This window comes from Crinia signifera, chromosome 5 (genome assembly GCF_055691185.1).
Source record: "Crinia signifera chromosome 5, ASM5569118v1, whole genome shotgun sequence".
Classification (NCBI taxonomy): domain Eukaryota; kingdom Metazoa; phylum Chordata; class Amphibia; order Anura; family Myobatrachidae; genus Crinia; species Crinia signifera.
Window position 1 is genome coordinate 204416211 of NC_139221.1, and position 13350 is coordinate 204429560.

Sequence of the window (13350 nt, forward strand, 5' to 3'; positions counted from 1 at the left end):
GTGGAGGATGCAAATGTAGTGAGGGCCGGCCCTTTAAGGGTCTCAGGCAGACCTATAACTCTGATATTATTACGTCTGGAACGATTTTCGGCGTCGTCCAGACGGTTCCATAACTGGAAATTTTCCTTTTGTAATTTAATTATGTCCCTCTGCACATTATGCATATCATGACTCAAAGCGCCTATTGTGTTTTCTGAGTCTGTGACTCTAGTAGTGAGGTGTTGGATTTTCTGTGTTATTTCTGCCACCGCAATTGCTAGAATAGGGGGCATTGTGGTTTTAATTGCCTCAACTATATCCCCATACGTAGCTGGAGCATCAGGGTTCTTGTGTACCTGTACGCTGCTGGGGTTTTTCTGTGGGGTGGACTGTCTGGAGGCAGGCGATGGAGGAGCAGAGTCCGGATCCGGCGCCATGTTGGATTCGGCGCGGCGTTTCTCGGGTCTCTGCTGCGGCTTCTGTGAGTAGCCCGGGGACGGAGACTTGTCCATGGGGGCAGCGGGTGGTGTCTGGAGGGTATTGCCGGCATTTGGAGCTCTTGGAAGGGCTCCGTTTAGCGGGTGAGTGGACGGCTGCACGGAGCTGCTGTTAGTAGCGTGCGTGCAGCATGAAGCCGGAAGCGGAAGTCTTGTATCTTGATATTAATGATTTATAATTTTGCAGATTCTGGTACTTGTGTATTATTATTTTGCATAGTGGTGTATTGAGAATACCAATACACCACTATGCTGGCTACGTAAACTACATAACTTGTTCTGGTGAGCTGTGATAATACACAATGCTTCATATCCCCACTATTCACGTCATGCCCCCAATATCCACGTGGGCGTGGAGTTAATTTTATAAAGTGTGGCGATCGCAGCAAGCCACCGAGCCCGAAGCGTGGCGAGTGCAGCGATCCCCGCGAGGGGATGGGGATGCACATCCAATCGCAGGGCTCGCTGCACTCGCCTCGCTTCAGGCTCAGTGGCTCGCTGCGCTCCCCACACTTTATAAAATTAACTCCACTCCCACGCGGATACTGGGGGTATGACGTGGATAGTGGGGATATGATGTCGTTAGTGGGGGAAATGTGTGTGTTGTGCTTTATACTTACCCTCCTCCGGCCCGGCCACCGCGTGTGTTTAGTCCCACTCCTCCGGCACTCGCAGCCGACAATGTACGCAATTAGCATAGTGCCTCTGGGGGAACAGGGAATCCATGTGATGCTCCCCCAGCGGCACTAGGCTGAATTACGTACATTGTACATGCGCCGGGGAGTGACTGCCAGAGGAGGGGGACTGAACGCTGCCGCCGGCGACATCGTGGATCGCGGAGATCGTGATGGACGCAGTGGAGGAGGGTAATTATAAAGCACTACACACACAATCCAAAACCGTATTATCACGGCACCGGCATACGCTGACAACGTACCTTAGGTACGTTGATAGCGTAGCATAGCCGGGCGCCGTGATAATACACAAGTACCCAGATTTTCAATGGTGTTAAGTGGCTATGGTACATAACATAGTGAGTGACAGAGACAGAAGTCCATGCTGAGCTTTGTTTTCCTGTGATAGCACCAATTAACAACAGTGTGCAGCAACCATGGGTGCACCGCAGAGCTCTGTTTGAAGATCACTGGTCACAATTGGATCGTGCTTTGAACCCCACAGGGGATGCTATACTTGCAGGTGCCCCTTCAGGAATTGATGCCCAGAGGCTGGTGTCCCCATTGCCTCTGGGAGTTTCGGCCCTGCGTGGCATCATCCCCCTCTTTCTCTACACATTACATAAGTACACGATGGGGTATATTTACTAGAGCTTCTAAAAATGAAAAGAGGTGATCTTGCCCATAACAACCAATCAGATTATGTCTATTGTTACTGTGTTGCATCCTAGAAAATGATAGATTATGATAGAATTTAATTGTTTGCTATGAACATCAGCTCTTTTCATTTTTAGAAGCTTTGGGAAATTACCATCAAAATTTTATTTTCTACTTTTTGGGTAACATTTTTTCTTTTATTTATTAGTTTGTAATGAAATGAAAAAGTTTACTTATTACCATTTTAAAAAAACTTTTTTTTTTTGAAGACATACATTAACAATTTGACACCTTTTTTAAGAGCATCCAGTACTTTCCTTATGCACAGTAACATGCTTCTGTATGATCTTGCTCTCTTTTCCTAATTTGCTTTAGACAACATTTGCACACGCTGTGCTTTTCTCAGGTGTATGCAATGAAAGTGATGTGTGCAAGTTTAACGATGCGGCTTTGCCTTCTGCACCTCACTGAATTACCCCTAGTGAATTGTAGACAGCTAGAAAAAGTCTCCAGAGACCGCATTCATTTTCAGCTTGTGTATGACCTCATACCCAGGAACAACATGAGTTTGTTCTCTGGCAGACCAACTTGTGCATTTTTATTATCATTAATGAAAAAACGTTTTAGATAATGTGATGACCTTTACTAAATCACTGTGATCCGGAGCGCTGTTTTTTGTCGGTAAGCTGTAGTGATAAGTGTGCACTGAAGATTGATGTGAGAGCTTGGTCAGGTCTTATTTATATCCTGCAGTTGCTCATGTGACCGGCCTGAATACAAGTCTGCATCTGGTGCGAATCATCCATTACAAGTTACATTATAGATCAAAAGAGTTGCTCCATCATTACAGGATATATTTAAACTCCCACTCCTTGCTAGAGGCATTGGTGACAGATTCCCTTTAACTTACTTTCAAAGCTGGCAGTTAGTTCTCCCACAGTTTTAGGACACACACCCTGCTCTCTAAATTGACTCTTATAGATAAAGTGTCCTCATTAGCTTAGAGCAGGCATGGCCAAACTGTGGCCCTCCAACTGTTGTGAAACTACACACCCCAGCATGCCTTGCCACAGTGTTGGCATTCCCTAATAGCGAAACTGTGGCAAGTCATTTTGGGATGTGTAGTTTCACAACAGCTGGAGGGCCACAGTTTGGCCATGCCTGGCTTAGAGTCTATTCATTGCTGTTAGCATACCTCCCAACTTTTGAAGTTGGGAGGTTGGGACGTTCGCGCGGCGAAGCCGTGTTCGCTCCCGAAAAGGGGCGCGGCCTCGAGAAAAGGGGGCGTGGCCTCACGGGTGACGGAAACTCTGGCCACGCCCCGTTTTCGCCGCTCGTCGGCGCTGAATAGACGCTGTGCGCATGCGCACAGCGTCTATTCTTGTCAAGCTGGGGGGGCTCCCAACTGTCCCCCCCCACCGCGGGACAATGGCGGCCCCGGGCGGGACGCGGGAACGCCCCCGAATATCGGGACGTTCCCGCTGTAAGCGTGACAGTTGGGAGGTATGTGTTAGGGAAAGTTCTCCATGCCAGAGCTGCTACCTGTCAATATATATATAGGATTAAGACATCAGCTGATCTGTACATTGACTGTTCATGATGTCATTACATTGCCTGCAGACAAAAATTTTTTGATTTTAAATACATTAATGAATTAGATAACTTTACATGTTCTAGACATATTAAATATAAGTTGATCATATTAAATAAAATGCAATATAACAGTTGCAGGAGAGGATAGGTATAATTATTTCTAGATGTGTAAAACATGATGTCATTACTTATTGCCTATAGTTATGTTATATTAATGTTACGTTCTCTTGCACCACATAACTTTAAGTTCAGTGAAAGTGCAGTGTTAATGTTGCTGTCATACATGGGTCCCTCTATGCTCTGCAACATCTGTTTTATAGACATACCTCATTTCTGCAGTCTGACCCACAAAAAATATTATATAATGACTTTTCATGTACTTGTATGTCCTGTGTTGTGCCTTGTGAATCTGGATAACTGGAGTCACTTTGGTTCTTGGTGGAATTCAGCCGGTTTCAATTAATTTATTGTAGAGGGTTGTGGAGGTTAAAGTTAAATGGGATAATTTATCAAAGGTTAACAGAGTTATTACATGTGTTTTCTCCAGTGATAATATAAATGTTGGCTCCATCATAATACTGTGATTGCTAACATATACTGCTCTGTATGTATTTATTCAGTGCTACTTACATGTAGAATGGACAAAGAATTCAGTTATGTATTACTAATTGTGTTGTTGCTTAGCAATGAGCAGGGACAGGATTCTTAAAAATACATCACTTATACTGCTTATGCTTGTGTTCTAATGTAATCAGTTAAAATAAACACAGATTTAAAAAATATCTAAAGAGGCTTGTAGTCTGCTATTCTGCAAAAGACTGACCGAATAAAAGACTGTTCACACTGTTCTTTCTTTAAAGCAAGAAGATTCTATAACAAAAGAAATTCCTTGGTATAATGTTTTCTTAAGGCTTAGTACACACAATGGGGGTCATTCTGCGAGGGGGGGCAGGCGGCCCAGCATTGGCCAGGTGGGGTTTGGTGGACTCGCAAGGCTGTGAATTCACAACCTTGCGAGTCCACCAAACCCCGCCCGACTAATGGCCGGTCGATCGCCCCCTCCCCCTGCAGCATGTGTTCCACATCCATGATGGGGATGGCTATTGGCCGCCCCCCCCCCCCCCCCCCACATCCCCTAGCCGCAGCAGTGAAAAAAATTAAACCAGAAGTGGGACAAATTTTAAAGTGGAGTACTAAAAGCATCAGAACTTTGCATCAAAATAGTTAGGAAAAACACAAGGAAAAGGAAGCCATTGTGGTTTGTGGAAGAAGTAGCAAGTATTGTGAAAGCAAAAAAGTTGGCCTTTAGGAAATATAAGCAGACGCAGAATAATGAGCACAAAGAGGTGTATCTTGTTAGACAAAAGGAGGCTAAGAATGTAATCTGATGTGCAAAAGCACAGGCTGCGAAGGAAATCAGTGGGTAAAGGGGGGAAAACTTTTTTAAGGTATATAAGTGAAACGAGAAAAACAAAAAGTGGAGTAATAAGACTAAAGACAGAGTGGAAGTCTTGAGGGAAACAATGTAATAGCAGATCATATTAATAAATTTTTTCTGCTCAGTATTCACTGCTGAAAGAGAGGGGAAGGGGCCACAGTTAAGTTGCAAGTATAGTCAGAAAAATGATGGAGAAACAAGTTCATTTACAGAGGAGAAAGTCCTAACAGAACTCTCAAAACTGAAAGTGGATAAATCAATGGGGTCAGATGTGATACATCCAAGGATACTAAAAGAGCTTAAAGGGGAGCTGGTAAAACCATTAACATAATTATTCAACCAGTCACTAGCTACTGGAGTAATCCCAGAGGACTGGAAATAAGCAAATGTAGTCCCACTGCACAAAAGTGGATCCAAGGAAGATGTAAGCAACTATCAACCAGTGAGCCTTACATCAGTATTAAGGAAATTGATGGAAACTTGCAGGTTCCGAAACACCATGGGTTTACTAGGGGAAGATCATGTCAAACAAATCTTATTGACTTTTTTGACTGGGTGACTAAAGTAATAGATCAAGGTAGGGCTGAAGATGTAGCTTATCTAGACTTTAGTAAGGCTTTTGACACTGTCCCACACCGCAGACTGTTAAATAAACTTAAAAGCTTGGGATTGGATTCTAATATGGTTCAATGGATAAGATCTTGGTTGCAGGACAGAAAACGGAGAGTTGTAGTAAACGGAGTACAGTCAAAGGAGGGAAAGGTTACAAGTGGAGTACCCCATGGATCTGTACTTGGACCAGTGCTTTTTAATATCTTTATTGGTGATATTGCAAATGGAATTGAGGGTAAAATATGCCTTTTTGCAGATGACACAAATGCAACAGGGTAGACACACCAGGAGGGGTAAAACAAATGATTGATGATCTAGGTAGATTAGAGGAATGGTCAAGAGCATGATAACTACAGTTTAATGCCCAAAAGGTGTAAAATCATTCACTTGGGTCTCAAAAATCCAAGGACTAAATATAGTATAAATGGCACTATAATGGAAACTACTGAAGAAGAGAGGGATCTAAGTGTCACTATTTCAGGGGACTTAAAGCCAGGTAGGAAATGTAACAAATCAATGAAGAAGGCAAGTCAGATGCTTGGTTGCATAGGGAAAGGTGTATCAGCAGTAGAAAGAAATAAGTAATAATGCCACTGTATAGGTCATTAGTATGACATAATCTAGAGTACTGTGTTCAGTTCTGGAGGCCATATCTCAAGAAGGATATAAATACATTAGAGATTGTACAAAGAAGGGCAACTAAAATGGTGCATGGCCTGCATCACAAAATGTACCAGGAAAGACTAAAAGATCTTAATATGTATACTTTAGAGAAGGGAAAGGGGGGACATGATAGAAACTTTCAAATATATCAAGGGTTTTAACAAGGTGCAGGTGGGAGACATTCTTCACAGGAAAAGGAGCAACAGAACACAAGGTGGTAGAGGCAGATACAGTAGAATAATTTATACAGTACATGCTTGGGATAAGCATATTAATATCCTTACAAAAAAAATAAGGATCAAATATGGTTTGAGGTAACATGTTTAAAAAAGGGGCAGACAAGATGGGCCAAGTGGTTCTTATCTGACATCAAACTATATGTTTCTATGTAGTCTCCAGTGATTAACCTCTAGTTTTCAGAGTAACCAAAACTTTATGGATATCAAAGGAAAGGGGACATTTCATCCCAACCCATATAATGTGTGAAATATTTTTTTTCCAAGCTCAGAGGTCTATTATAAAGTGCATTCTATACCATTATACGTAGCAGCTGATTGGTTTGCCATGGGCAGCGTCTCCACTGATTCACACTTTTCCACTCTTATTATCCCTCATTACTGTTATTGTCCTTTATTACTGTTTGGTATCACCAATTAACAGTGCACGTTTCTGATTATTCAATGAAAACACAAAATTTTCTCCTTCCATGTTCTACTTTAGAGAGATACAGGATCCAGAGTGAGCAGTTTGAAGACCTCTGGCTTATTACGAAAGAGCTCATCCTGCGTTTTGAGGAGTATTTCCAAAAGCAAGGAATTAAGGACTTTGCTTGCTTGTTTTCTGGACCAATTCCACTGCAACCCTATTTTGAACTTATAGACCAACATTTTGAGGTATGCTGTATCCATTTTGTTGATATACTCACAAGCCGGCCTGGAATATAGTCAATACCTTTACTGGAGAATATTAGGAATATTTGTCCAGTAACTACGTAGTTATGAAGGTCCCGATGCAGAGTAGAATACAATTGCTGTTTCTGTTCTACCCAGTGGCGTAACTACTGTAAGGCAGCCCCAGCCCCAAGTGGCAGTGGGGTCTGTGTGGGCGCTGGAACCCGCTCCATGCACTGACATGCTGCTGCCTGCACCGGAGGCAAGTCAGCCATAGCGCGGGTGCGGCCGTGGCAGAGATAACAAATCCCCCCACTGATTCAATTGACTGTACACCGATCCGGCTATTAGCTACTGTGTACAGGATGGGCGTGCTAGGATTGCCTGAGATGCATCGGAGCCAAGGGAAGCAGCTGGTCTCTCTCCTTCTATCCTGCTTCAGCTTCTCCGTTATGCATGGGGAAACACGCTGGACAGGAGCCGGGGGGGACGGAGGGTGGGTTGGGGATGGGGCACCGCAAACTTTTTGTCAAGGGGAGCAAAATTTATAGTTACGCCACTGGTTCTACCTGCAGTTCTGTTGGCATGCCCTCACTGTGATTGGCCTACTTGAGAGAGCCTCATTATAGTCCAGATAAGTCTCATATACTGTAGTACAAATGTCTTTTGAAAACCAGCACAAATAGGAAATCAATTCCTCTTTGATTAGCTTAAATTAAATATACTATTTGTGTATATATGTATGTGTATATATATATATATATATATATATTATATGCAGCTGATTACTATATACATTAAATCATTTAAAATGTAAGCTTTTGCAATTACAGTAGGGTGCTTTTTCTTCACTTACCCATCTTTGATAGCACCAAATCTTGCAGTTTTCTGCCACGCTGATATCTTTTACAGTGTCCTCTGCTGATGCAGCTATGTTTATGTACCCTGTACTTGTCCTCGATTGTATTCCACTGTTTTGCTTATTCGTTTATGTACTCTGCAATTAGGTGCTGCGGATCCCTTGTGGCACCATATAAATTAATAATAATTATGCTTCACTAAATTATATTTACTAGCATTTTCATTTATGTAACACTTGTTAACCCCTAGCTATTGCTTCTTTCTTATTAACCTACTAATACCTTAGCATTTCACTTGTGTGCTGACCTGAGACGACTAGCTTCCGCTGGCTTTTTTGGGGGTGCTGCACCACAGGTTCAAACTTAGTACTAAGGACCCACCAGAAAATTTACGTGGTCACCTAGACGCGGTTGGTGGGCTAGTATTTCTTGGCCCACAAATATTCTAAGAACCTCAAGCCAGTAGAGGTTGTACCTATATACATACCTCCCAACTTTGAAATGAACGAGGTGGGACCCCTCCCGGAAAGGGTGTGTAATATCTGTAAAAAGGGCATAGTCTCATGGTAAAGGGGGCGTGAGCCATGCACCATTTCATCACTTTGGCTGCTCCCCCACTGTGGGACACTGAAGCCTGTGGGTAGGACATTCCCATAAAAATGGAAGGGGTCTCGCAAAAATCGGGACAGTATGTCTATAAAAATAAATAAATCCGGTCCTGTCCAGGATTATCTTTGATCTGAACTCCGTACAGCTGTCTCATTTCCAGACTGTCTTTAGTAATCCTTTATGGATGGTTACCCTGGTCACATGAGACATGGCTATGCTCGTTGTCCTGATCCAGGCTCACACAGCATTGCTAGGTTTGAAATCTGCTTCGTTTATTTTAAATTGAAATAAGACACAATACAAAGTCCACATGTAGCCACAGAATTATGCCTACATTCAGGCTTCAAAATGTGTGACATACTTTAGATCAAGCCTATAATTATTAACTTCATGCCGTTTATTTTTGCTGGTGAGGTGTTAATTGCCATTTTGTTGTTCACATTCGTATTGGTCATTGGATTCATTTTACTGCTCAGTCAAATCTACTGAACTGAGCGCTGTTAAAAATGCTTTTTCAGACTCCCTTTTATTTGACACAATGCTTCTCTACAGAAAAAGCCATTACCAAGCTGTAAAAACCTCATTTGACTCTTACCCACGTTATTGGCCGTGTGAATGTTTTATCGCTGTCTCCCCAGCAGCAACTTATTTAGTCTTTCTTACAGCCAACAAAATAAATAAAGGTTCCTTCTTCCATTTAGACTGCACTCAGAATTTTGAGACTCAGTAGCTGGCGGAAAATAAATTTGAAGCATATTAGAGTAATGCTTGCACTGTGTGTTTGGGGCTTGTGAATATTGTTATCAGCTATCCACAAAACATAAATCTTTGTTTAATGCTTGACCAATGGAATGTCATGTATTTCAAAACATTTACTACTTTCTGGCATGTATTTTCTAGAGGAAATCCAGTTGAAATTCTTTGCTCATTAGAAATAGTTTTCTGGACTTCACTGGGAATTCTGTTCCGGGTGACCTGCCAACTCATGTAAAATCATGTGTAGCATTCTATTGTTTACTAACGGAATTATCTTTGTATGTCTATAAGAGATACTTTAGCATTCCAGTTTATTTCCATCATTCATATTACATATAAGAGAACTGTGTTGTTTTTCCCTTCTTAATTATACTATCGGCGTACTAATGAGAGGAGATTGGTTTGGTTTTAGCTTAGCTTTATTAGCAAAATGGCTCAATTTCAAATTCTCTGTCCATTAGTATGTAGACCTTAGGGGTGAAATGTAGTAAAATATGATTTTTAAGCAAAATCACACATGTAGTAATGTGCAAATTGCCTGTTGAAAAAAATCGCATCCAGATGTTTTCTCATAGAAAACATCAAAACCGCTAAATAAATAGACCAGATCCAGCCTTTCGAGAGTTACAGAATCAGTGACACCTGTGCATGGTTCTGTAAAAAAAAAAAAAAAGTGTGTTATAGTTAGAAAAAAAAAATGATGTGCCCCCCCAGAATGAGCCATTGCTCATTGAACCATTCCTGGTTCCTCAAGTACGAGGGGAAAAATTAGTGTAGATCCCCATATCCCAGTCCAAGAGCAATCGGGCTCTTGGACTGGTTCTGGTTTTAAAAATATGGGGTACAAAAAGACTGCGGATCCCCCATATTTTGGAACCAGCACCAGGATTTGGGATAAGCATTCCATGCATTCCAAGAGGGTAGTAAGAGCAGGGTGGATTAACAATGAGGTGGATGGAACTCCAGCCTTCTCATAAAACTAGAGCCATGATCATGACAGCATAATGATGCCCGCCATACAAATGTAGCAACACTCATCCATGGACAATTATTGTGCCCATGACTATGACTAGCATGTGTGTACACATGTGAACACCATTGAAGTCAAAGATCGACCACAAGTTGTGACTAATCGGAGCCTGGCGCACAATGCAACATACCAGAATGTGCATGCACATTGCAGCAGAGATGTACTTTGCTACATTTGTTTATCATGAGTATTTATATTTTTCCCCAAAAAAATGCATTTGTATATGTTTATATATTTAGGGAGACAGTGAGGCTGATGGTTATGGAGTGTACACGCCCACATGATGCTGTCCACACCCACTCTGCACTGATTGCTGCTCCTTGACTTCTCAAAATAGGCTCTTGATCATTTTAAGCCCCAAGTCACTCTCATATCTTAAAGGTCTACTCAGCCATGCTCTTAATTTGGCTATGAATAAGAGCATGGCATTATATATATATATATATATATATATATATATATATATACTCGGTAGATCCGGCACTCGGTTCCTCTGCAGGGATATTAGTACTGCTCTGGTGCCCTCCTAGAATCGATGATTCAATGTAGGTTTTGTGGAATAAGCGGCACTCTTGAGGCTTTTGTAGAAGTAGATGAAAGAAAAACTCTTTATTGCATCCTACATGTTTCGGGAGTAACCTCCCGTCGTCAGGGATAAAGCAAGTGAACACACACAATCCATTAATATAGCAGCATTAGTACCACCCACACCAATCAGTGTAAGCTCAATCAGGTGGCCACCTCAAGAGTGCCGCTTATTTCACAAAACCTATATATATATATATATATATATATATATATATATATATATATATATATATATACACACACATACAGGGCTATTTTTCAGTAGGCTCCAGCAGGCCCTTATTCTAGTTCACTCTTTCTGACAAAATATTTCTTAGATGGACAAAACCAAGAGTGAACTAGAACAGGGGTGGCACTCCAATTTATTTATTAACAGTTTTTTATATAGAGCATACATATTCTGCAGCGTTTTACAGAGAATATTTGAACATTCACATCAGTCCCTGCCCCAGTGGAGCTTATAATCTATATTCCCTACCACATGTACATGCACACACACATACATTCTATTGTTAATTTTGTTAGGAGCCAAATAACATACCAGTATATTTTATTACACGGAGGAAACCCACACAAGTATGGGGAGAATATACAAACTCCGCACAGTTAGAGCTATGGTGGGAATCGAACCCATGACCTCAGCACTGTGAGGCAGTAATGCTAACCATTACACCATCCGTTCTGCCCATCATACTCCAATGATGTCTGAGATATAATCCAATAAAATATATGCAAATCGGTGCCTTCCGATAGTTAACATAGCGTGAAAATATGGAGACGGCAACAATCAAATAAATAGAGATCAGGCTAAGGTAAAGTCTTTGTCAAGAGATTAAAAATACAGACATAACACTTACCTAAATACACTTGCAGACTGTTCGTGTCTCGTGCCGTGGTCCGAGAGGGCGCCCTCAGGTGACATCACTTGCTGGTGATGCAGCTAGAGGCACAAAGAGACCCCGCTGCACGTGATCAATAGCAACCTATCGTAGACCAAGTAACCATGGTGATTAACAAGAAATATATTCAATAAATACAAAATACAGAGTAAATACCACATATATAAATAGACAGATCTAGAAATATGATATATATCGATATTAAACATAATTTATAACCATAACGCTGAAAGCCTACTGTTCTCTGCATGTCAGAAGGCTATATAAATAGTAAAAACTCCATACTGTAATCACCACATTTGAAATATACCAAAATAGAGAACTAGTAATAATAAAGATAAACAGCAAGAAAATCCTGAAAACATTTACAGAAAACAAGATAAACCCAGGTTCTCATTAAGGCCCTGTTGGGCTAAAGTGTCAAGGCGAAAGCTCCATAAACTTTCTGCATGTAACAGTCGCAATGATCTATCACCCCTGCGCCTTAAAGGGGGAACATGGTCGATAATTTTATATCGGACCGATGTTAGGGAATGTCTTGCTTCTAATAAATGTTGTGTGACCGGTTGATTGCTATGTCCAGTCATAAATGCAGCTTTAATGGAAGATCTGTGTGCTGCTGCAGGCTCCTTAAATGGACGGTCAGTTTTGCTGACACAATGTCGGCCGCACGGACAACTGATGAGGTAAATCTCAAACTTTGTTGTACAACTCACCCGATGACGAATCTTACATTTTCTACCCGTGTAGGGATGATGAAAGGTATCACCCGGGGTTAAGAAGCTGCAAGTAGCGCATGCGCAGCAACGATAACACCCTAATTTCGGTCTGCCCAAAAATGTAGTTTTGGGTACGAGGTACAGTATGTGACATCATTTTTAACTAGGAAATCTCTATTACTGGCCATACATCAGAAAGATCGATCTTAAGATCGATTGTGCTCATGATTGTGTCCAATTTCCCTTCAATTCCCCGGCAGTCCTTGGTGGTTTTTGGACACAAAATGTGCACACAATCTGCATACAATCCATCTGTCACGATCCGGGTATTAAGGCAGGCTATCTTGCCGGCTAAGTGCCTCCGCAGGCTCAGCTTGCGGTTCAGATGTCATCCCAGCCGGCGTCCTGTCTGCCGTGCGCCATCATCGCTGTCATCCTGCAGTCCTCTCAGCGCTGCTGAGTCTGCGGCTGTGCGGTGCACCGCTCTCCTCACCCACAGAGACAGTATCCAGTGCTCTGCAATCTGTCTGTCCGCCGCCATTGCTCCCGGCCACAAGCATGGTGGATACAAACACTCTTTCCCGCCATAGCCTGACATGGGGGCTGCCATGTTTTGCCAGTCACATGTCTGCATTATCCAATCCTGAATGATCTGATCTCCCTGTCATACTTCCTCGGCCAATCGTGGCCACTCAGTGGGGATAAGTATGCTGGGAGCTCTCAGAATCATTGCTAGTGCTTCAGTTGTCTCCAGTGTGTGTTCAGCTGTCCTTGTCTCTACAAGTGTTTTCCTGCTGGTGCATGTTATCTCCATTTCTGCAGTGTACTCCAGGCATTCCATCTCCTGTGAAGTTCCAGGCATTCTATCTCCTGCGATCCTGCATCC

General features: G+C 42.1%; 1 protein-coding gene across 1 annotated transcript in view; it reads left to right on the plus strand.

Annotated features, from left to right (window-relative positions):
* Positions 1 to 13350, plus strand: part of LOC146005778 (protein PTHB1-like) — a 489046-nt gene that overhangs the window by 237595 nt on the left and 238101 nt on the right. The window contains exon 17 of the mRNA XM_083145203.1: positions 6834 to 7006. Coding sequence (XP_083001329.1) covers positions 6834 to 7006 — 173 coding nt within the window. The remainder of the gene's footprint in view (positions 1 to 6833; positions 7007 to 13350) is intronic.